General features: G+C 40.3%; 1 protein-coding gene across 1 annotated transcript in view; it reads left to right on the forward strand.

Moving 5' to 3' along the window:
* The first annotated feature begins 1,032 nt into the window (after positions 1–1,032).
* Positions 1,033–26,120, forward strand: part of LOC139607708 (rap guanine nucleotide exchange factor 6-like) — a 146,268-nt gene continuing 121,180 nt past the window's right edge. The window contains exon 1 of the mRNA XM_071460834.1: positions 1,033–2,322. Within this exon, the coding sequence (XP_071316935.1) occupies positions 2,248–2,322 (75 nt within the window). The 5' untranslated portion in view covers positions 1,033–2,247. The remainder of the gene's footprint in view (positions 2,323–26,120) is intronic.

The raw sequence follows: 26,120 nt of genomic DNA on the forward strand, positions 1-26,120 counted from the left end.
AAGAGCTATAATTCAGATCCAGGAATTTCATGAGGAGAGAAAAAAACCCTCTGTAGTTTTATATTGACAGCATGTACACATAATGGAATTACCCACAGTAACTGTGCTGTATGACCACATATTGCTGTTTAGAAGATATTGCATTAAAGCAACATTACAAACAAGCTTAATGTGAAACCACAGGCCTGACTGTGATATGATGGAGCAGCTCCAGGCTCTTCACATGTCGTCACATCTCAGATTAGCAGCTGTGGTTTCTTCTCTTCTCCCACAAATGCTGAATAAACTCTCCCAGGACTGTATAATTGTTACGTGTGAACTGGTCTTAGGTTTTGCGGTAATCCCAGTTGAGAAGTCTTACTTTCCTTTTCCTTCACCTCCAAATTGATTAATTTACACGTTTTAATTTTTTTTTGCAGAATAATTTACCCACTGTAATTTACCCTTATTTTTTTTGAAACAGGCTTGGAAAGTAGCTATAAATTATCGCAAACTCTACACAAGAATAGCACCTCTGTTTAGATTGGAGGTGGTCTGATTCCTAGTGCTCACCATCTGGATCACACATTTTACCCACCTTTGAATTTACCACCCTGAAGCTGGCTTTGACACCACCCCGCTCCACCTACTCGCGGCACAGAGGGCCAAACGAAACGAGCGTACACACTGCAGTTATGCAATAAAGAAAGGAGTGTCCTGACTGAAAGCAAATACACTGGCAGCAAGCGTGAATGTGTCCGCTGTCAGAGAGAACATCACTGTGATGAGGAAAGAGAGAGAGAGCCAAGTCAAGCGTTTCAATCCGAATAAACTAAAAGTAAACGCGGAGCAGCTGTGTTTCTGCAACTTCTCCTTTTACAGCACAAGTTGAACTGTAAAATAACAAGTAAAACTGAAGGCGTCGGGTTATATCTTCTGTTCAAGCAGAGCACGTGCATGCCTTGGGCGAGCTTTTGCTTTTAAATGCACAACAATAACCTGATTATTCCGCATTTTGAGCGGCCGCGGATGTATGAAGTGTCACAAACCGGAGGGAGGATCTCTGGTGCATTTCAGTACTTGCTTCGAAGCTCGGACGCTTGAGCTCCAAAAGCAGTAAACGCCGCTCGCAATGCTGTTGAAGCGAGACTATGCAACTTCAGAAAAAAAAAAAAAAAAAAAAAGAAAGACACGACACGTGTTTTGTCTTGACACCGGAAATATGAATGAATAAGCATAAAACGCACCCTTGCAGAGCATGCAGGGGTTTGCTTCTACAGTCTATTTGGTCTGGCATGACCAGTCGTCATGGGTGGCTGTAAAATCATAACATTTATTGAGTTTGCATGACAGCATACACTGATAAAGACTGCGAATAACAATTGAAAGGTCCAGAAAAAGTTAGATAAGTGGACCTTAGGTTAGGATTGTTTTGGCAAACTAAAACAGGTAAGGTATTAAAACTGGATTTTGACATAGGAATCATCTACAAATCACCAATTCCGATGTGACATGCAGAAAAAGGTTTTTGGGGCCTCATTTGCACATTTGCCCACTTTGCCCGGGTTGCGGTCCAGCCTGGGATAGAAACCTCAATCTCACACAGTAGCTACTAGATTCAAACAATATGGACTCTGGGGGACAAGGAGTGTGTCCCCCCTGCTGATGTGTGGTTGTCCTCACCTTAGACTGACCGGACCTGTCTTATGATAGGTCACTGGACAGGTCACTAACCAGTCCGTCTGCCCAGCCCCCAGTGGCTGGAATCAGATATTGGCAAGTGTGTTTACCACTTGTGATGTTCATGTGACACTCCTGTCATAAACACTCGTTTTCCCGACGGCATTAGAACGCAGCATCATCTCGGTGCAGACAGATGTCGTCAACTCTCCACACTCAGACCTGGAGGAGGAGGGATCTAACTCTGAACTCCTGGATCTGTCTGACGGTAGCTGCCGAGGTGGATACTTCTCTTAAACCAAAGATGTACACACTTCAAGTCAGGGGGTCCCGCAGATTTCACTTTCTGTCACACTCTTTTTCGGACGCGCAGTAGTCGAAAGTGCAGCTGTGTTTTATCCTCTCCTGGAGACGAAGGAGCTCCTGGTCGGTCCGTTTAGGAGTAAACTCCATCCATGCTCGGCTCGGCGAGGACGAGATCCACGGGGATGTGAGTTTGTTCAGCCCGGGTCGACTAAAGAGCAGCTAGGAGAAGTGAGATTACACAAAGAGGAAGTAAAAGTCCTGTGGTGGATTTGACCTGAAGTTATGAAAATGACCGGAGCCATGGAAACTTCTTTCAAACTGGCTTTGAAGAAACCGCCCTCGCTGCGGACAGCAGAGGTAAACAAAACGATCGTTTCTTTAATTAGCATCGCCTTGCTAATGTTAGCCAAAATCACAGAGTTTCTCCACCTCCCTGTGGGGAAAATCCACCCAGCTGTCAGTGGAGGTTCATTAGGACTGCTCGCTACAGTCACATGCTGAGCAGTACACACTGTACATGACTTGACTGTCCCCAGCACGAAATAAAAGTGGAGCTCTTGGCTGCTTGTTTAACGCAGGAATAACACTCAAATGGAAAAGTCTAGATTTAAACAAACTCACACAGGACAAAGTGTATCAGAGTGGTACCCAAACTGGGGTGCAGGGACTGTAGTGGGTCCTTGGGAGGGGGGAAAAAAAACTTTCAGGGAAGTTTTATCATGTTTAACCAAGAAAGACTGTTTTGATCAGAAAGCTACAGAACAAATTTTGTATAAAGTGAAGGATTCAGGCCAAGGACTGGCAGGTTTTAGTCCTGGACATGGCTGAGTTTGGGAAAACCCTCTTACTGCACTACACTGCATTCTGGGCCTGCAAATACAGCCCTACTAAACACAACATAGCGTCACAGCTTCCCATCATAGGGCTTATGCCAAAGCCCAGGAGATAGTTTGTGTAAACTTAAGTTTGAATGAGGCCAGTTAAATTTAATCACTGCTGCTGTCACATCCCTCCTCTCCGTCTCTACCTCCTCCCTACATGAAGCTGTGGAAACACAGCTGGCTTGTCATTGCTTTAGTTACGCTCTCTGCCCCAAAATAGCTCACACCGTACTCCCTTCCATGTTCAGCTGCTGGTAATAGTTTTGAAGTGCAAGCACTTTTCAAAGGACTATTTGAGTACAAAAAAAATGTTTAAAAAACCAGCAAGCCTTCAGCTTTTCTGCTTTTGACACTTTTGAATAGGCTCCTTTTTATGGCTCTGATCCTCTGTTTGTTTGTGGGAGTATGGTAGGTAGAAAGCCTCTTTCACACCTTCATAGTAGGTTGTTGTGCGCACATGAATAAACCATAAAAACTGTGTTTAGTCCACATATATATATGGCACAGTCATGTTGGTAAAGTGAGATCCGGGATTTGGTAATCAACCACATGACGGCTGGCACTCTGATAATGGAACCAAATTTAGCCTCATCCTCCTTATTCCAGTGGAAATCAGCTCTTTGTGCTGCTTCACGGATGCTGTACACTCCCTGTTTCGCCTTGAATTTAAAACATTAACTGCTCTGATACAGCAGAGGTGAGGACAAACGGGATGAAACGTTTCCAGGCAGTGATTCATAATTCATGAAGACATAAACAGTGGTAATGCAGCTCTCACCAAACATCAGGCATCTGACCATCACGTACAGACAGACACAATTATTGAACCTCTCCCCACTGATGAAATCACAACCCTCAGACAACCAAAATGCCAAGCAGTTGCTCAATAAATGAAAATTGACTCATCATTTTACGTCAGGGTGGGAAGAAGAACAAGATGCAAATTCTCCCTAGATCCTAAAAGAACCTCCAAATCCTGTAAAAACCTTTAAATCCTCTACGAACCTTGCGAACTTGACGAATCAGAGACCGCTAAAAGAGTTTTATAGTATTTCATTTCTCCATTAATGATCAGATATGAGCTGGGTGTAGCTGTAGACTTTTTCTGCCTTTTCCTACAAGTGGTTGCATTCTGTTCTTCGGACAACCAACTATATGTTTTTTAATAAGTCTGGACCTTTTTATGAACTGTGGCCTCCAGATACAGATTTCAGTGTTGACTCCTCAGCTCAGGCCTTTTAGAGATCAACCTGTCATGAATTTGCTTCTCAAACTGACAATTATGGACTTTTTATAGTTCAAAGGGCAAAGTAGCTGGAATGAGTCAAGTTGGCGTTGTTCTCCAATTGAAAGTAAAATTGAAAAAGGAATACTTTGACATTTAGGGAAATATTTCTTATTGGCTTTGTGGTGAAGAATAACTTAAGGAGATTGATACTACTGTTTTACTGGCCCATAAAACTGCACATACGTCTGTTTAAAATGGGAAATTGTAATTTTGATGCTTTGGTTCTTGTACATATTAAATAAACAAGATGTTAACCTGAAGCTGAAGTGAACTTTACAGTTGCTAGTAGGTGGATATGTCACCCAGTAGACAGTGGCCGCTTCAGACTATTCATAAATCAAGATATCTCAAGATTTAAAAAGACAAATAATACCTGGGAAAACAATATGAATCATTATTATGGTTATATCGTTATTCATAGAGGAAACAATAGTCATTTGACAGAATTGATTAATGGACTTTTCAAGCAAAAATGCCAAACATTTGCTGGCTCATTAGCTTGGACTTGCTACTGTTTTTCGTCACTTATAATGAACTATTTATCTTTAAAGTTTGGATAGTTGAGTGGGTAAAGAAAGCAACAAGCAATATGATGTCAACTCATGCTCTCTAGAAAATTACAATGAATATTTTTAAGTGTTTTTAATCATTTATAGATAAAACTATTAACATCAAGAAAAGAATCAGCCAATAATAATAATAATAATAATAATAATAATAATAATGATAATAGTACATAACCACTGTATTGATATTCCAGGATGCCAAATGCAGTAACGATTTTGTTCAAATCAGGTGTCTTGTTTCCTCAGTCGTCCTTCATTGAAAGTCTTCTTGGTTGAGCCTGCCAGCTAAATTTCTTGGATGGGAAAGTTTTAGACAAGCTGTAGGTACGTCTGTCTCCTGTGCAGATGTTTGGCTCAGTGGGTAATCTCTCCCACCGCAGGTTTTATGCCCCGTCAACCTCTCCCAGTTCCTTGGGTTTTCTGTCCAGCTCTTCCCTTCCTGCCTACCTTTCTCAGTGCCATCCAGACGCCCCGGTGGTACCAGGCAACAAATCACGTCGCGTGATTTATGGTGGTTTTGGCGGCACCCGGTACATATCGGACATTTATGGGAATTCCAACCATCGCAAGGCCACAGGCTCCCTCGGGAAGAAGCAAGTGAGGGGGGAGAAAAGAGAAACACAGACTTCAGTGGTGGACTTGATGCTTTCTGAGCTGCTGAAGAGAACAGAACAGGAGATAGAGACCAGTGTGTGGTCAGTGCTGTGTTCTTGGAGAGCCTGCAAAGGAACACATTTCAAAAGAGGCCGTGTGTGTCTCAGCAGAAGTTACCAAAGAGGGTGGTTTGCTGAATGCTGACGCAGCTCGACAGATTACAGTTGAAGGATAATACTGTTGGTGTATTTTTTATTTTATTTTCCCAGGTTGCCTGTCTTCTTGGTGCCATCTGCACACAGTCAGCTCAGAGGTGTCAGGGTTTGTTGGTTTCCTCCCTTTAGAGGCCTTTGACTGACATTCTTTTTTACACAGTCTGAAGAATGGCGACCACAGCCTTGATTCATCATTGGTAATATGACACATAACTTGGCTTTGTTAAACTGTCTCTATTTTTGTCATCATTTCACTGTGTCTGAGTTGTTCAGGGGGTTGTACATTCATATCTGAACATGATGTTACAGTCAAAGAGTCCAGGTAGATGTTGCCTCAGCTTTATTATATTGTATATTTTCTTCTTTTAGACAATTCTCTGAGCAGGATTTGCAGTTTACTCAACAAAAGCTGCATCGTTCTATTCTAATCTATTTCCGATTGCATACAGTATAAACTTGACTGAATGATTTGGGTCATCCTAACCTTCACTTTACAACTGTGTTCCTCTTTTCAAAAAGAGAGAAGTAAAAAATACCTGAATCTGAAACTGAAGCCTTGAGGTGTTTCACTCTGGTATTGACTGCTCAAAGAAGAAGATGCAGGTCACAGAGGACGACCTGAATGTGTGTGTTTTTGCGAGTGTGTTTGTGTGTAATTGGGTATGTGTGTTTATGTACAGAGTGCGCACATATACCTGAATGCATGTGCGTGAAACTGTATGTTTCACATACCACTCAGTTTGCGTCAGGGCATCGTTGTGTTGTTGGTACAGGATACCTTGAATACCTCCCGCTGCAATTTGTGTCAGTGATACACACAACAGTAGGGTCTGCCTGCTTCAGGCGCAGGAGAAAATGAAGACACTGAGTACTGCCTGACACTAGTCATTATAAAACAGGTATTTTGAGCTGCGGCATCTGATTGTTCACGGATACATTCCAGCCAATTTTTATGGCTAGATGCAGCCGCTGGCTATACCATCTGTGTGATTAACAAGGATGTCATCTTCACAATATGGGAGGGAGCCAATCCCAGCTGACATTGGGCGAGGGCCGGGTACACCCTGGACAGGTCCGTCGCAGGGCTGACACATAGAGTGAAAACAACCACACACTCACTCGCTCACACACCTATGGGCAATTAGTCGCCAATTAACCCAATGTGCATGTCTTTGGACTGTGGGAGGAAGCCGGAGTACCTGGAGGGAGCCTACGCAGACACGGGGAGAACATGCAAACTCCACACAGAAAGGCTCCAGAACCTTCTTGCTGTGAGGCGACAGCGCTAACCACAGTGCCAACCAGGGAGGAAAATAGAAATGCTTTATTGTAAGTCCAAAATGACTTTTCAAACAGCATAAAACTTCGAACAAAGTAATAATGACTCTACATAGGGCATGGCAGTATAATATTCATTAAGCATTTATCTAAATTAACCCTCCAAAGCAGGATTCTATCTGTAATTCTTGAGAATGCCATTTAAAGATGACTGTCCGTGTTTGACTGTTATTTTTAGTTTGGAGAAAAATTAAGAAGTCTGGGGGCCGCTGACCTCAACAGACACTGTGCTATGAATATTGAAATAAGGTTGTCATCATGTGTATTTTTCCATATTTCCCTGCATTTGTTTCAGGACCATCATCAACATCATAGGACCAATGTCGCACATATCTACGCACATGACGTAATAGAGAGCTTTTATTTTTGTAAAATAGTAAAAAATGCAAAGACATGTAGCTGCGGTTGTTGTCATCATCACATTTAAGACTCACCCTCCCCTGTTAGTTTGTTTGACAAGGGTTTTCAGAAAATGTGAGCAAACACACGCGTTCACACGAAGCCACGGTGAAAACCAGTTAGACACCAGTGTCGTCTTAATAGAGGCCTGAGGGCTCATCTTCGAAGTCTGGTGGTGACTGTCTCTTGTGTGATGCATAAATCTCCCTGCTGTGGCTTCTTCGCATTGGTTGGTCAAAAACTGAGTGTATGTGACCAAAAGTTACCTTTAAATGACAGAAATCTGACACATACTGTATAATTTTTGCAATTGGGCATTCAAAATCTCAATTATTTAATCATTGTTGTATTTAATCATTGTTGTAAAATTATTTTCAATGAGGCTTTAAATGTTTTTGGCATATGTGTTTGATACTAATTACATCAAGGATGACTCTATGATGATTAAAAGTGTATTTAATGTTTGTTGTGAGTTATTTAAGCAATAAGAACTGTGTCAGGCTGCGGCTTCATTGCTTGAGGACAGAGACATTTAGGTGGGTAACAGACCAGTGGGGTCTTAGAAGATAAATTAACCCTCCGAAGTGGGTAAAGTATTGTTTTAAAAATCATTCACAACAGACATTGCTGGCTCTTGTAATACTAAAAATACTTTTTTTTTTAATGTCAAAAGTTTCGTTTTTGTGTATGAAGAAACCTCCTGAGAATTTTCTACGCAGTCAAAATGATTTCTCACGTTCGGTTGGTGTTGTCTATTTGTTTCTCACCTTGGAGGAAGACCTGTGGGTTAAGCAGCTGTTGATGTGAAACTGACACTTCCTGTCACATACTTTATCCGCATTAAACTGACTTGCTAGACAAACATGCCATCAGAGCAGTGGAAGAACAAAAAGCAAGGAGCGGGTTAGGAGTGGGTCATTAAGGAAGCAGGAGCTTTTATGTGCAAATAAAAGAAAAGAGCTGCATGTTATTAATAAAATTAGTTGTAAAAGAAGTGATAGGAGACAGAAACTGGGTTATTATCTGAGAAAGAAAGTGATGGTGACATGGGAGAGCAGAGAAACTCTCATAGTTAAGATCTATCAAGGAAAGGAGGCTATTGCCCAAATCGAAGAAAGCAGGAAGGTAGAGAGATGAGGTGAAAGTGTGAGAGAAAGATACTGACAAGATGGCTGAGAAAGAGGTGGGAGGGGGAAGAAATGGATGTTTGAATTGAAAAAGCTGGAGAGTCAGCAGAGACAGAGAGATAGTTCCAGAAAGTCGAAAGCTGGGCTGAGAGAATGAGATGAGAGCGCTGCAGAGATTGTTGGATAACTTCAAATGAAACTTGAGGGAGTTGGCAGAAGGCAGAAGCAAGAGAAAGTGGGAGTGATATGTTGTACTTATTTTATGAGGTGAAAGAGTGAATTTGAGAGAAGCTGGAGACTCATGCAGACTCATTACATGGCAGAGAGTGTGTGTGTCTGTGTGTGTCTGTGTGTGTCTGTGTGTGAGTGATATATAAAATGTAACTTTCTTATTACAATGCAGAGGAGAAAAATCATTAAAAACGCACCTTGACTCACTAATACTCTGTTCTTCAGAAAAAGCCATTTTGTTGCCACAGAACGAAAGTTTTTTTTATTTTTTTTATCCAAAGCCATGTCCCATTTGCCAAAAGTAATTAACACTGTGATGGCAGAGCTGTTGGCACACAAAGATGAGTCAGTGTCACAAGCTGTGGCACATCACAGGATGCAATTTGATTACGTGTGGGTAGAAATGCTTGTTCAAAAACCATGTCAGTGTGACCCGATTGGAAAGTGTCAAGCATGACTGATACAGACAGGGTGTTCAGACCGACAAATGGAAGAATAGACGGTGAAATATGACCCAGGAAGTTGAGTTCAAATAATCCATCCATGGGTTTAACACTCCATCACACACCAAACACTTCATAGTGGTTTACAGAGTCCTCCATTGATTTAGCATTGCCCTGCTACAACAGCCTTAACCTCACGATGATCAGTTTAGAAAAAGGATCACAAGTGATGCAGCAGGACCACAGATAATTCCATGCATTCTTCTTCCTTGTCAGCAACTGGGGCCTACATTACCCACAATGCAAATTCACTGCTGACAGTTTGGTCAGAGATTCTGGTGTGTTATCGTAGCCTCAAGCAGAGATGATGAGCAGGCTACAGAGGTCTGGTGAACTCTGGTGAACTTTTTTTTTCTGTTTTGAAACTTGTCTTCAGTCTTCGGACCCAGCTGTTGCTGCCTCATGTGACATCACCTGAGGCACCTTGTCAGACTTCACACACCTCTCTCTGGAGCCACAAAAGGCTTTACGCAACTTTTTTTTTCCACTAATGCAGAGGTTCACTTTTTGAAATGCTGTGAGGCATGATTTTCTGACTCTGGAAAGATCATTTTACTCTTTCGTTTGTCTTGACAATGGTAAGGTAAAGAATAGGTTTATGTTGCTCTTGTTAGAAAGTTATTTACTAGAAATGTTGCTTGTATTTGATTGGCAGATTCATTGTGTTGCTGGATGATGCTGCATTGTGTTGTGGCAGAAGTTGAGTCAGGTCCAACTTCTTTTGCCAGAGCAGTGTGAAATGAGTGAGGAGGGTGTGATTTTTGATGCAGTGCTGACATTGGTCTAAGCATAGCTTTTTTTTTTTTTTTAAGTTGTGGTTGTGATGCTATTGATTTGATGCACACCTGTTGAATGAAGCATTAGTCATTACTAAGAAAAAGCAATAGTCAAGGTTAAATAAACATGTTTAGGACACACCATTTGATACAACACAAATTGTTAAAAATGTGTCAGAAAATTGTGTGTTCATGTTGGATCCCATTACTCACAGTAAGAAGCTGATTGAGAAAATTTGATTTCAGGACCTTGATGTTTGACCTTGATGATGAAAGTCCACATGCAAGGCGATAAATCTTAAATAAATATAAGCTTTCACTTTCAGTCACCGTGGATTTGATTTGGAGATAACTACAAACCTTCTCAAGCTCTGACTGACTCTTCCCAGTCAAGTTTTAATAAATCCAGCATGACGTAAATGCAGCACAACCTCACACACACCTACTGTACACGCTCCCACACTCCAAACGCTCACACACATGCCAGTAACAACATCAACAAATGTGAATGTGCCAACAAACTGCAGGGTTGAGAGAGTGTCTGAAATTAAAAAGATACAGAGGAGGCTGTGTGTGAAACAGACAGAGAGAGGGGCACCGAGGAAGACAGTGCGTTTGTGTGCGTGTTTGTGTTGAAATGGGTGAATAAACACAGCCTTCCTCTGACCCGGGCCACTGAAAGCACTCCTTGTGGGGCCAATAAAGGCCTCTCCTAACTGAGCTGAAGGGCCTGTGGACTGGAAGGCAGACAGACGCTAAAAAACTGTAATGACTCAAGTTTTAGTGAGCAACTTCTTGGTCGTCTCTGCTCTATGGTTTGTGGTTGTTGGTTTCAAAGATCTGTGACACCAGTTCCCCACTATGTATATTTCAGCTGCCTGGAGCAGCCTGAGAAACAGCACCAGGGCAATATGAGACTATTTTAAAACGCTCTGTAACCCATTAAAAATAACAATTTATCACATAGGGCGTTAAGAAAGACAGGACTTTTTGTGTTCCATTTGAAACATTAAAGGCTATCAAGGCACCTCTCTTGTTCAATGATACATTCAGCACTCATTTGCAATAGAGCAGAGTCTTTTTAAAGTTGATTTTAATGTGCTGTTTGGCAGGACAGACCTGCTGTATATGGGAAACCTTTCACAAAATATTACATGCAACTCACTGATTGGGCAATGGCACAAATTTCTTTATTTTGAAACTGGTAACTCTTGAGCTCATGAAAAGTTTCAAGTGATGGAAAAGAGCTTCTGCAGTTCAAGGTTAGATTAATGCTTGTGTAGAACAACAGGATGTTTTTGGACTGTTACTGGCCTGCTAGCAGCAATGCTCCATGAATGGTCAGTCAGTTGGTCCACCACTTTGGTCCAGACGGAAATATTTTAAGAACTGTTGGGTGGATTGCCATGACATTTTTGTACAGATTAAAATATCCTGATGTGTTCTAGGATTTTTTAATGGTCTTATTTTTGGTGAATTTGGTGATATAGGATAAGAGTTAACGTGAAACTTTGTGCAGATTGTTAGATTGACTCTTAGATTGACTTTACTTCTAACAGAACCATTAAGTTGCCTTTTTTCTGTTGTAGTCACATATCTTGACATCTACTAGATGGACACTTTGTACATACGTTCATGGTTCCTAGACGATGTAGCCTAATGACTGACTTTTTCAGTATGAAATTTGGTAAACCCATTCATGTCCTCCTCAGGTTGAATTGTAATAATTAGGGCAATCCTGTAGTGTTTATCTCACAATATCATGCAATCAGAAGTGAGTCTATCCAGTACTTGGGTTTATAACCGAACACCTGCAATGACATTCCCATCAGCCTTAGCTGTGCTTTGCATTTAGTGTTAATAAGCAAATTCCTAACTAAGAGAGTGAAATGTGTTAACATTGTACCTGCTTAGCATCAGCGTGTTAGCATTTCCACACAGAGCCCTTAGCATGGCTGCAGATCCGGTTTTGTTTAGTTGTTTTTAGACAAAATAAGCAATTCATTTTTTCCCCTAGCATTTCATTGAACAAGCAATAAACCAGTTCTAAAATAGATAGATGAATCAATCATGAAATTAACAATTTGTTGCAGCTCCAGCAACTTAAGGTCAGTTGTGTTTACTCAGTTCATCCTTGTTAGAAGGTCATCAAGCTGTAGTTTTTTCTTACTGCCTTAATCGTACAGTGACCCACACTGTACTTAACACGTTTAATTATGAGCTTGTCAGCAAAACTGCACCATTTGTAATACCAAGTGTCTAATAGCTTGGCTTTTTAAAACCTGTTTTGAAGTCCTTTGTTCTCACAGTGGACCACAACAACGGCCGGGCTTTGTCTCACTGGGTATTGTTTGAATGTAAACACGTCAGCTTTTCCTGTGGGTGCCACCAACCTCACAGCCCAGCAGCCCAGAGTTCCCAGTGTGCACGCATGTTTGCCAGCGCGTGAATGTGCAAACATTGCAGTGCGTTAGTGCTACTGTGTGTGTGTGTGTGTGTGAGACTACATTCCACAGTGGATAGCAGGCGTGAACAGGCAGATGTCGTCAGCTCTGACCTGTTTTGTTTGTAGGGAATGCAGACTGAAGCTACAGGTGGGCTCACCTTGCAGTTTAGTCAACCAATGACAGGGTTACCTTGACATTTTGAACATTAGTATCATTTGATTCAACACAAGGCTAGCTGTTATGTCAAATGAGAATGGCTAATGAGATGTTGTACTAATTGTATCCCTTTAATGGCACTATGAGAGGGGTAACCAAACTTAGTACGATTTTCAGGGTGTTTTTAAAAAGCTTGGTGTCTGGGTTGGAGTCTTAAATTCTGAAGTATATATAAAGTGGATTTTCTGTGGAAAGTAGGGTTATTGTGTGTTGAAGACTTTCTTCAAAACCAAACAGCACTGAGTATTGATCTCTACTTATTTACTGCTTCTTAATCTCTACTACTTCAGTTTGAAACATCTTTGCCAGTACAGCATATTGTGTATATTTGGATATGTTTTTTGTGGGTGTGTGTGTGTGTGCACAAACTCTTGGAATATTTACTCTATGGGTGGTGTCCAAAGATTAAAACAAGTGCCTAATAAGGACGACATCTTTAGATTACTTATGAGCAACAGTTAGACATTCAACTTATATTGCAATAGCAATATATATGAAATATAAAAAACTGAAGTTGTTTACATTTGTGAACCAGGAGCCATTGAATATTTGCCATTTTTGCTTGTTAAACACTGTATGATTAGTTTTGAAGTTGGTGATTAATGTTCAGTCAATCGACTAATTGTTTTAGCACTAGCAGGGTGCGGTACCAGAGGGTCTTGGCACTTTACTGTGTTGGTTCCCTCTCTCTGTGAGCAGAAGTAGGCCAAGAAGCAGCCTGTATAAGAACCTGTTGCCACAGTTCTCTTATTAAAGCAGTTTTATGACCTTGCAAAACTGGTCTGGAATGTGTACCAGAAAAGGAAAGCAGCAGATGCTCCCAGCTGTGTCTGTGTCTGAGTGTCCTGTACTGATTGTGCTCCAAGTGCATGAATGTCAAGATTTGAATGTTTTTCTGTAATGTAAAGGTTTATGGCTGGATGATATTTGACAAAAAGCACATTGGTATAGCTATGATTATTATTTCTGTATAAATTCATAATATTATATACATTAAATTCTGCAAAAATATGCAATGCCATTGTTAAAATATTATTTTGTCCATCCCCTTTGTTTTGTTTTGTTTTGTTTTGTTTTGTTTTGTTTTGTTTTGTTTTGTTTTGTTTTGTTTTGTTTTGTTTTGTTTTGTTTTGTTTTGTTTTGTTTTGAAAATGTCTTTTTACAATTAATTGATCATCAAAATAGTTATTGATTCATTGTCTGTCGGCTGGATTAAGTGATTTATCATTCCACCTTCCTGTTTAGTTCTGACAACTCGATGTTTCCACTGGTGCTTATTGTGTTGCTGTCAGCATCTTGAAAATGAATATTTAAGTATTTGCAGTTTTTCATTTTCTGTATGTGGTGAAAATAACAGCTTTGTGTGCAGTTTAAAATGGGGAGAGGTTCAAGATAAAAACCTTTACTTCTGCAGAACTCTACTGCAAACAAAGTCACACATAACCCCCTGACCGTTGAGCCCACAGAGACTTGGCTGATGTCAGCAGCTGTGAGATTCCTTCCTGTAGATTAACTGTGCTGGTATGCAGGAAAACCTTGTAGAATATATTTTGGAAGGCCTGATATCATGCTGTGCAGAAATGATCCCATCTACCACTAATTCAAAATGGCACTGCTAAAGGAAGTGACAGAATCCGGATGAGATTTCTCATTCATGTCAAAGCAGTTTTGATTTACAGCACATTTACAACTCCCTTTCCCCTGCCAGCCGTAAGTTGGCTGTCATCCATAGATAAGGTTACACTGCCCTTGCTATCAAAAACGGTGCATTTGGGAATAAGGGTTCTAGGATTGTATGATATCACCTAATATCAATATCATGAGGACTTGATGTCACATTTATCTGGGCAATGAGAAATTGAACTAAAGCCCCTTTCACACTGTCTATCCAAGGCAGGGATATTGTGCCTTTACTCTGCCTCTCTGTTCTATGTAAAAGGTAAGGACACAGAAATGGAGGGGGGCACTGTTGTTCTGCCTTTAAGCTGGCAGCAGAGGCAGTCACAGAGCCGAATCAATATCTGTAAAGGGGAGAGCCGGCATTGCAGGACGGACACCAATGCTGATGTGTTACACGCTACACATCTAATTGCAGAACGCTGGCATGCTATTTAAAATCACACACTGGTGCAGCAATGTCAGGTTTTATTAGTTCAGTGTAAACAAGCAAAGGTGGCGTAAAGAGGGGTCTTCTTAACAGCAATATAGTCAGATCTCTGTTTAAAAGGGACTTTTACACACTTTTAAAACACAATTCTTCAAAAGGATTCTTCTTGCTGTGGACCTTGTATTAATTGATTGTACTGAAACTGAAAGTGAAAATCAAACAATGTGACTGAGTAAAATGTATTTATTTTCAGTGTTCAGAATGTGGGAAAACTGATAATAATAATAATAACGACGACAACGACGACGACAATAATAATAATAATAATAATAATAATTATTATTATTATTATTATTATTGTTGTTGTTGTTGTTGTTGTTATTATTAATGTCTCTGAAATTATGTTCCCAATTTGCAATCAATAAAATACACCTACCTACCCATCCATCCATCCATCCGTCCATCCATCTGATTTTAGCCCCAGGTTGGTCGTCCCAGACTTATTGTACAATTGGGTTGAATTTCTGCCAGATTGGTTGTTGTTTGAGATGCAGTTTGAGGAATCTGATCGCTCACCTGAACTACCAATGATCTGACTTTCAGACAACTGGTTGGTTGTAAGATGTAATATATCAGATGTAATCAGATGTAATATAATGCTGCCTTTGGCTGAATCCAAATGTCTAGACTTCACCACACTTGCAGACTTGCGATCTCAGTGGTGTACTTGAAATGCAAAGTAGCCATTTCAGTGCATTACATATGTGGGTTCTTGGCCTTGCATTTTTGTCCTTCAGGATTTTGAATACTTTTCTTTGTTGCAGCAGCAATACAACATGTTCCCTATGTGGGGAGGGTTCAGTACGTAGGTTTTAAACAGCCGACCCTGTAATTCCCTCAGAGACTGGGCTGTAGTCAACGGCAGCAGCATTTCTCTCGGTAGCCAAGCAGTGCTGATACACATGGGAACTCTACCTGGAAGAGGAACTGAAGTGCTTTCTTATTTTTAACTTGTTGCTACGTCTTTGTTTTGCCTGTGAAGAGAAAAAATATCAAGAACAGGCCAAGGTTACTGAACAAGCTGTCTCCAGGGATCTGAGCTATTGACATTGACTTATGCGTTCTGTTGAGATGAGTCAGGACTTTCAAAACTAAAGATTAAAGCTGCTCCTGTGTGTTTCCATGGCTGCTGTGTATCATTTCCAATGTGTGTCTAACTGGTCTCTGAGTTGCTTGAGTTATGTAAAGTGGTGGTACACACTGATACAATATGAAGTGATTTAGACACATGACTAATTCAGATCTGCCAGTTAAAACGACGTAGCTCCTTAAGCAGCTGTTTCATTTCTATTTCAGTCAGTAGATTGTGTGTGTTGACGGGGAGTCTTCACACCTACCCAGATATTTTTGTTCACCTCTCTTGAGGTCTCCTACTCTCTTAAGGATGTGATATTCCCTGAACTAACACCGACAAATGTGTTTTGTTTTGTGCATTTGCGGGAGGAGACGGCTAGTCAGCATTTGTATTCGAATCCAGAAAATACTGTAAACAGGGAACTTAGCCAACCTTTTTCTGCACTGTTTGTCTCGAAATAGTCTCTTTATGTGTATTATATTATCAAAATGTCAGATTAAAAAAGTTACAGCTGTAATATATCATCTTTCTTTTTTTGTGCTGGCGTTGTCAGTCCAAGTTCTTTATTAGTGGTTTATCCTGATGAAGCCACAACTAATGATACAATGTGACAAAAATGCTTTTACTTGGTTTGAGTCTTCTTGGAAAGCTGCTTTTGGGGCACATATTTTTCATTGATTTTTTTTGGAAGCCACTTTGTCGTTCTTGGCAGAGTGCATAGGTAGAAGGTTATACAAAGAGGCACACCTGCTATACATCCTTTAAGACTTTGTATATACTCTTAAGTTTTCCAGCTTGCGACCACAGAAATACATTCATGCCAAGAGACTCCGGATCAGTTACTGTTATTCTTGTATGTGGCTGCACATCATTAGCAGCCATGACCTGTTTCTGACCTTCATCCACAGTAAAAGAACAGCTTTCGTAGGGGGTCAAATGCAATGCCTCTGTGGGGGCCCCAGCCACCTTGTGTGTACAACCGTGGAAAGCTTTTTGGGCAGGGAAAATCAATTTTGCACAGATTCAAAGTAACATGTAATTGGTTCACTGAGCTGTGAAAATATTTGTGTAGGGCTACAATTAACCATTATTTTCCTTATCAGTTAACCTGATTATATTCTAAAATGTCAGAAGATGGTTAAAAAAAAAATAAATAAAAAATTTTGAAATTCCTAGAGCAAAAGACAATGTCTTCATTTCTTATTTTGTCTGACCAACAGTCCAAAGATATTCAATTTACTATTATAACAGAGTAAGAAAACCTATAACCAGTGGAATTCTGGTTTTCTGTATTAAAAATGACTCAACTATTAATTAGTTACCAAAATATTTGCTTGATTTTCTGTTGATTGACTAATCGATTAATCAACTAATAGCTGCAGCTCTACACTTGAGATTGTCCTTCAAGGTCCTGAAAACCTATTTTCTTAATCAGCTTCCTACTGTGAGGGGTAAGAATACAATATTTTTAACAATTTTGGTTGTTATTCAGTTTAAAACCTGATCAAACCACACACCCACAGTTCTGATGAGTCAAATTAGCTAGGTTTTTGGTATGAACTCATAATAAATAATAGCTAGGAATGTTTGGGTTTTTTTTTTGTTCACAATTTTAGCTTTGATTGTTGCTCATTAAGTTATGTATACTGTATTTAATGTTATTAAATTGCATTATTATTATTATTATTACAGAGACATGCTTAAGAAAAGTTTTCAGAGGCTATAACACCCACATTTTTGCACTAAATTGTAGTCATTGTTGATCTGGTATTGTTGTAAACAGAGATGTGCAGTACAGTGGTAATGGAGACCAGTAGCCTAATCTGTGGTTGTTTTGCCATGTCTGCCACTTGCATTGGTTCCAAATCTTGGTCTGCAGTTTTGTTTCCAAAAATCTGATCCGGTTCATCAAACACAGAAAGTGCATCCTGCAGTTCATGAATCCATCACTAACTAGTGGATCACAGAAGAATAACTTCCCACCCTAACTAGCTGAGGTTTTGACAGTCTGCATCGACTGTGTCATCTTGTCCATTTGAAGCTGATTGGCTGCCAGCTGCTGCCATTGAGTGCGATTGAGTCTGGAGCGCTGACAGCAGCAGTGTTGTGGGAGGCCCCTTGTTTGGCAGATCCCACTGTGGAAACACTGAGTCACTGTCCACATCACAACACAAACCCCGGGCTGATGACTGCCGCCTGCCCTCCGCTTCCCATTCAGCCCTCTGCCCCAACACCTCTCTTCTTTCTGAACAAAACAGGCGTGCTAATGTTTTAGCAGCATATTACACAGCCTGTTGGATTAGGATAACAATCTTTTTCATGTTTTTATTTTACTTATTTCAGGTATTATGTTTTTTTATTGTGGTATTAATGAGAACGTCTCCTAAAGTTGTACATGGAGTATAGTATAGAAACATACAGACTTTCAGAATGTGTGCCAACAAATGCAGAACAATTACTGGTATTGTTTAAGAATACTCATGCTAAATCTTTAATACATAAGAGGAATATGTTTTCTTCAAATATCTTTTTTTTTAAATTATTTGTTAGTAATTTATTTTTTTTGTGGTTGACTATCCATATATCCCCCCTCTGTCTCAACACATGCCTCACACGCAGTACAGCAGCTCACCTGCTCTTTTAATATTCAAAACACATTCACTAATCTGTTGCAGGGGAAACTAACTTTGCATCTGCAGATAAGGAATCATAACCCAGCGTTTCGTTAGGCGAAAACAAGACCTTTGCTACAAGGGCTTGTACTAACAACATTCCCGCCTGAGAGACTGACGCCAAGCCAACTTGCCTTCCCTTTCTCAGATGCTTTACAAGAATGAAGCTGGGCTGGAAATGACGAATACAGAATTCTTCCAGTGACGAGGCTGTCATTGCTCAATCCTCGTTAATCTGCACAGAATTAAATCTACAGCAAAAGTGGATTAGATTTGTGGGAATATGCTGCTCTCACTCAGGGGTGTTTTGAACATTTTAAGTGACCTCTGGATATAATAACATGTTACAGGAATATGATTACAGTATCTGCCAGTCTTTGCAGTAACTAATCTTCCAGTAAGTGCTCATGTAGGCTGCATTGAATTCAGTAGTAGGCACCTGGAGGTGCACGTTGTGATTAAGCAACTAGAGAGGGAATACATGAAGTAGTTTGAACAATGTGGAGTGTACATGCAGTTCCCTGAGGCAGAAGTGGTTTGGTTTAAAAAGAAGTATGAGCAATACAAGTTGAGCAAAATGCACAAGATGATAAAATGATGATAAATTCATGCCAACATAAAGTCATGTAGTTTGTTCAAGCAACACAAGGCTGCTGTGGGAGTGAAGTCAGTTTGATTATTGAACTATCCATTGTTTTGACTCGCACAGCTGTTTATTCAGTCCCTTGCATGCTCCATTACTTTTTCACACAATCACATTTTTGCTCCTGTCCAGTTACTAATTTGCTTGTTTCATTTTTTTTTTTTTTTTTTTTTTATTCATTCATGCATCCAGCACTCTTTTAACTCTTTCACTCATTCCCTTCTGTCCCTGTTTGGTCACAAATGTATTCACTTGCTCACTTATGTTGCTGCTTACTTACTCCACACTTCCACTCACGTATTCCTTGTCAGTCTTTCACTTACACGAAGTTCTGGCTCAGTCATTCTCAGGATCACTTGTTTGCTTGTTCGGTCAACTCCTTTGCTGACGAGTTTGAAACGAACGCAGAGTGCTCACCTCTGGTATGCTGGGAATGTGACAGCTGGATTCCCTGAACCTCCCGTCTGCCTCACCAACACGACTGTATTGAACAATGAATGAGGAATCCAAACACGGAGGCCCCATTCATGAGCAAGAAAAGCTGCTCATTCAGACCATAAGCTGGAAAGTTTCGTTCACTTCATACCTTGGTGTGTAAATGCACATGATTGAAAATTATAATGTATCTTCTTGGTGTCTTTTAAGAATATTGAACCCAACTGTTGAAACTGAGATAATTCAGTCTCTTTTAAAGAGAGGGATGATTCAAGTTTTACAGCTCTGTATTGTATTTTGAAACAACTCTGTGTCTTCAGATTAGGGGGAGAGACACTAGGATGAAGGAAAGTTGAAGAAGTTAAAAAGTTGACTTAAAAGAGGACTTTATTGAAAAACCTGCTCATTTTATTTTGGAGCTGAGGCATTGTCAGACATATAAGTGGCTTTGCTAAAGCTATGCTGTTATATTAGTCGTGAATTTCTTCTCTTCCATCTGTTTGTACATATGGCAGGGTTAGATGGCCTGTGTGTGTGTCGGTGCAATAATGGTTAAAGACAGCAGTTGGCCTTTGAGGTTTTTACTGGGAGCTTTTGTGGACCTGTGAAAACAAATAGGATAACAAACTCAATGATGCTGACTACAAGAGTGAGACCAGAGGCACTGTGAAAATGAATTGCTACAATAACAAGACAATTAGATTCATGAGAGTTTAGTAGCTGAGTGAGCAAGATGGCGGCGCGGACAGACGCAGCGGCTCGAGGCTCTCTATTATAGTTTTTGTTCTGAGCTAGTTTTTGTTCTGTGCTCTTATTTATTATTCTGTGCTCTTATTTATTCTATTCTCCACACTGTGTTTGGGCAGAACTCCCACAATTTTGTTGTACCCCACTGTGCAATGACAATAAAGTCTATTGTATTCAAATTACTTACATTCGCCCCTTATGCCAGAAAGAAACAAAGCATTTTCAGTTGATTGAAAATTAATTGGCAACTATTAAGATAATTGATTAAACATTTTGAATAATTTTTATGACATGATTTAAGAATAATGAATTCTCTGATGCCACTTTCTCAAATGTGCATATTTTCTACTACTCAGTTCAACATCTACTCAATTAATTGAGATTATAACAATGAAAATAACCAGTTGCACCCATAGTAAAGACACATATAGAATCCACATTAGAATAAAGGTAAGCTGAGTTAATATAATGTTTTCTAAGTATACAACAGCCCCTGCTTTAAATGTTCTAGTAGGAACACTAGCCTCAGTTTTACAGTAATCTAACTTTGTTGGCTGAGGATTTGACCTTCAGGTTGTGTGACAGTACGTGCTGCTGTTACCTCCCCACTGTTGGCTACCTACCCTTTGACTCAGTCCACAGTTATCGCACACCTCTATCAGATCAAATCACAGCCTTTCATTCCACTCTTATCAGACAGTTGCGCAGTTTGAACTATACCTGACTGATTTACGTAAGCCAACACAGAGCACTGAGAAAATAAAACTAGGCCATGTCACATGACTGCCTTACAACACTCAAGTTTATTAAGTATTCAAAGTCCTGTTATTAATTAGTTAAAGAATGTAATGTCTAAATCATAAGCAGATATACAAACTTCGTCTCTTTTTTAATTGGTTTCTGGGGCCTTTAAATGACAAATAATTGCAGTAAAAGCACTTTAGATTTACTAGATTTAGTTCCTTTGACTAGATCTACCCATTTTCATTTTTATCCTAACTGCAGTTCTGGGATTGTTGCAAAAAACTTCTGTCCTAAGATCAGTGAGTTCAAAAACTTCCTGCAGGGATTTTGCATGAAGTTTTTAACCATTGGAAACTAGAGATGGGCTGATCCACATTTTTTCAGTTCCTATCAGATTCCAATTCACAACTGCAGATACCAATACAGATTCCAATACAAGAGCTCTTTTTGCTTCAATATTATTGTTATTGTTTACCTTAATATTATTGTTATTGTTGGTATTGTGTTTAAGCTACATCATGAGGTTAAAATAAACCACACAGCACTTGTGAGGTTTAAGTGCATTCCAAAGGAATTTATTTGTTACACTTCAGGTAGCAGCAACAGCTGTAACGTTTTTATTCAAATTTAATATTTGAAATGTAAAACTGATAATAAACTTATGATAAACAATAAGCTTCCTGCATCATCTGAACAGGCCAACGACTGTGTGATCCAATCCGTTGTGAAGCTCATGGCTTTAACATCTTCTAACTGCGCCGTGAATTGTGACAACACTTGGTTGTATAGTTCGGATGTAGCCATCTCTGAAATGTATTTTCTGGATGGCAGATTAAACCTGGGTTCTAAGTGCTCCAAAAGGCTGCGAAATCCGACATTTTCCACAACAGATAGTGGTTGGTCATCGAGTATAATGAACTTGAGCAGCTTCTCTGTAATCTCTTTAGCCTTTGGGCTGTCTGCTGGAAGTTTATCGCGTTTCTGGAAAGCATCAGCGAGAGTCTGCTGCCTGGTGGTGTCGTCTTGTCCCTTTGTTAGCATGAACACCTGGTACGCTTTCATGTGAAGCCTCTGCAAGTCCTTGATTAAAATGGTTGTATTGTATTGTATTGCGGACTGGAATGATCGATAAATGGATCAGCCCTGTCTGTCCGATATCTGATTAGTGATTGACGTCAATATTGGACCCAATACCGATATAGGATTGGGCCCATCTCTATTGCAAACGCACATATCCATGAAAAGCTAGTCTCTCTTGCAAGAGACTGGTGACTCAACTCACTGCCAATAATAAACACATTCAAAATGATCCCTGCTCCTCTCTTGACATTTGTTACCAATTAATTTCCTTCACAGTTCTTTCCCTGGATGTTATGACATCCAGGGCAGAGGCCACGACCTAGAAAGTGACTTTTTCTGCCTCCAATTGGGGGTACAGGTGCCCACCCTGTCCAGTTCATTGATAGGGGTCAGATTAGGCTCAATGGCATGATTCATAGTGTGTTTAGTAGAAAGTTGAGGTGGGGGTTTGCTTCATGAGAGGAGGTCCACTGACTCAGCAACTGAGAGCAGACAGAGCAGTTAAGTGGGCATGTCAGACGAACAGATGGAGACAGATTGATCTCTCCATATGGAAACAACTTCCACACACATATCTTAGACGGCTAAAGGCTTTAGTGATGTCAGCGATCACTTACAGTATGTGCCATTAACAAAAAAAAAAATGTGATGATCACGCACGGCAGTATCTTATACATGCGGTAAAGTGCTTTTCTTCTGTCTGGATTTCTGTGGCAACTGCACTCTTATGCACATTCACACTGAGGCATGCGTTCTCATAATGATCTGTTTTCTCACATCACATGCTAATGCTTAGGACTAATCAAACCAGGCTGATTGAATTTTGCTCATTTACTGAGGAGGAAACTTTTCTTTCCACTGAATTTCCATACAGCATACCAAATCATCTGTCCGTGTGTTTTCTAAAATGTATTTAGAGCAATGGAATTGAACTTAAAAATGGGAAGAAGTGCCACTCACGTCCCCGAATCGCCTTAAAATACCTGTTCCTGCATAATAGCAGCTATTATAGCTCTATAAAAAAAAACTAAAACCACTCGTTGACAGGAGATGAGGAGAGGTAACAAACAGAAAGGCTGACAGTGAGACAGTGACAACCAGAGTTGTGCACGGGCCTAAAACTGACGCCTGAACCCAGCCGGAAACTCCAACAAAGTGTTTCCTACTTTGGAAAGATTTCCTCACAAATGAAAAATGACTAATCTAACGAGCGCAGAATATCACATGGAGGCCTATGAGCCGATAGGCCAGAGGTTTACATCAGCGAGTAACACTACAACATCTCAAAATAATCACTCATTGGTTAGTAAATTGTCTTCACCATTTCCCAGTATCGACCAGATGAACGTGGCTGGTAAACTCAAAACATCTGCCCCGGCTGAACATGACAACAGTCCAGATATTATCCAAAACAAATTGTACAGACGTGATGCTCTGTAAGTGTGTGGCATCGTGGAAGAAGGTTTATGTTTTTATGTGTTGTCACGACAAAATCATAATGTTTCTACAATGCAGTGTCCTCTAATCATTGGAAGTTTAAACAAGCTGCTTTTCAGTCATTACTGACTGGTGGCCTGCCAGGCTCATACAACACATTATGGTTATGCTGTTTCTCTTCATGCTTCCCAGTGTACCCACTTGAATTTAGTCTTTTGTCTAAGTTTTCCAGAAAGTAGGACAGCCAGATAAACACTGCCCTTGTATAAACTATACTGCTGTGCTTTTGAGCAAGGCAGTGAATCGTCAGTCCCTCCAGTTGGTCCTGTCAGAAATCTTGGGTGTTGACATGTGCAAATTAATAGCGTGTGCTCTTAGTTTTGCTTTAAAAGCTTCTGGATTGTGTGTTTTTGTGTTTTTCTTGATGTTGGTTTCACCAGCGCTCGTTGAACCAGGGTTAGATTTGTTTTTCACTGGGGCGGTCTGGACTGCATTAGCCTTTTTCATTCGCCTGGTTTTTAAGGTGGGAACTATATTTGTCCGAGGGCTGAGAGAGGTTCAAGTCCCTTTAGAGTCGAGTAAGTTAGAGAAATCTGTTTTCTGCCAGCTGCTGTGGCCTAATCTGGAGTCGGTGAGCTCAGTCAAATAGTCTTCTGTCCAGTCAGTCCACTGTTACCTGGCAATTACTCTGGGTTATGTCTACACAGATAAGAAACCATTCACTGGCAGGGATTTGTGTGGTGTGTGTGTGTGTGTGTGTGTGTCTCAGGTCGGAGGAGGGTTGGCTGTGTAACTTAAGTGATAACATGGCGTGTTTACTTCCGCTGTTATTCAGTGTGACACACCGTGGTATTTTCCATGTAAATGTATTGTATTGTATTGAACATGTCCATATGTTCCTGCACAGGGAGACAACCAGAACAAATGGACTTGAATAATCATCTAATTCTAATTAAATCTCAGTTACTCAGATATTTTTAGTCTTGTAGTGTTTGGTTTTAAACTTTATTGGATTCTGTACATATACACATTATGCTGTATTCACTCTGTCACTGTTTCCTGCTTCTATGAAAGTTATAGTTTTTAGTTTAGCATCTGTACTGGAGAGTTTCTAGTCTCCGGCTTAACTGCTTACAATCTGCACTAAATCCCTCATCAGCCTCCCTGCCCTCCCACCCCCAACATAAATGGTGGCTTTTATGTCTGACCCTCCATTTATAGGAAACCTTTTAAAGATGATTGCTGTTTTTTTTTCATCTAACCAAGAATAAATGAAGCATATACAGTATACGAGTCATATTTCTTCAGTGTTAGTGGTGGTTAAATTTCGCTGATGTTTGTACTGCTCTCACCAGCGAAACCAGGCATTCCAGGTTCACCTGGTTTGTTCATGACCCCGGGGGCTTCAGAAACATCTGAGGCTTGCATGAACCAAACCAAACAAAAGCAGAATTAATTCTTCAAGTCCCACAGGCTAGCTAAAACTAGCAGGCCCATCTGTGAGACACTTGGAGTTGCTTTTTTTTTTTTTTTTTTTTTTTTTTTGTCTTTGCAGACTCATACTTATGCAAACTTCAAAATGGTTTGAAAGCACAGAGCTACGCTGTGTGGCTCTGTTTTTGATTTACGGCGCTGCAGTGAGAGTGTGAGAAGCAGAGCAGAGCTGCCTGTCTGAACAGATTGTTGAAAGAGATCAGCTATCTGTTCCATATCTTGGCTATCTTCACAGCCCGCCTTTGGCTATAAGGCCATGTACGCAACAGCTATGCGCAAGCCAAGTGGGTGCATGCATCACCTGCTTTAATTTGACTCCTGTAGAGAGCCGGAACTGCCGTGCTCATTTACAACATCTTCTATGTTTGTGTTTGCACGTCTCTGTCTGTGTGACTGCCTAAACTTAGCAGCACACCCTCAGACTTTGCCTGTCAGCTGAACCCTGTTTGGCAACAACCTGCAGGACCCGAGTTCAGCGCAGTACTGTGCGTTCAGTCTCTAACATCTGCTGCTTTGAACACACATAAACCTGTCCTCTCTGGCTGCTGTGTCGTCCACTGCTGAGGCCAACAGAGGTAGAGAGGGGTAATGGGGAAGAAGTCAGAGTAGCAGAAGCGTGAGAGAGAGTTAATGAGTTGCAAACTGTAGTAAAATTATAATTAAGATGAACTATGGAATAATGTTAATAGATGAGTAAATTAGAGCATGTAACAAGGTTGCAGACTATACTCTTCTCAACCAAGGGAAATGATAGATGAGTGCAAAATGAGTTGATAATGAGAGGGAGCAGGAGGAAAAAAAACCCATCTCAAACACAATTGCTTAAGATGTCTTTGAAATTTGTGAAACCCAACAGCTGGTTTGGGCAGCAAGTACAGTGTGATGAAACATTAAAACTACCACAACTTCAAGGCATTTGTCATAAAAACAACAAAGGCCAACAGTGAGGCTAATATTGATGCTGGTCTGCATCACTGTGACTTTTTCAAATAGTAATATAGATTTTTTTTTTTTTTTCATCAATAAAACATTTAGAAATTATCTTTTTTGCTCTTGCAATGTAGCCTTCAGCCAAAACAA

This window comes from Trachinotus anak, unplaced genomic scaffold, assembly GCF_046630095.1.
Source record: "Trachinotus anak isolate AG129_WGS33_773 ecotype Australia unplaced genomic scaffold, CSIRO_AGI_Tana_v1 ptg000024l, whole genome shotgun sequence".
Lineage (NCBI taxonomy): Eukaryota > Metazoa > Chordata > Actinopteri > Carangiformes > Carangidae > Trachinotus > Trachinotus anak.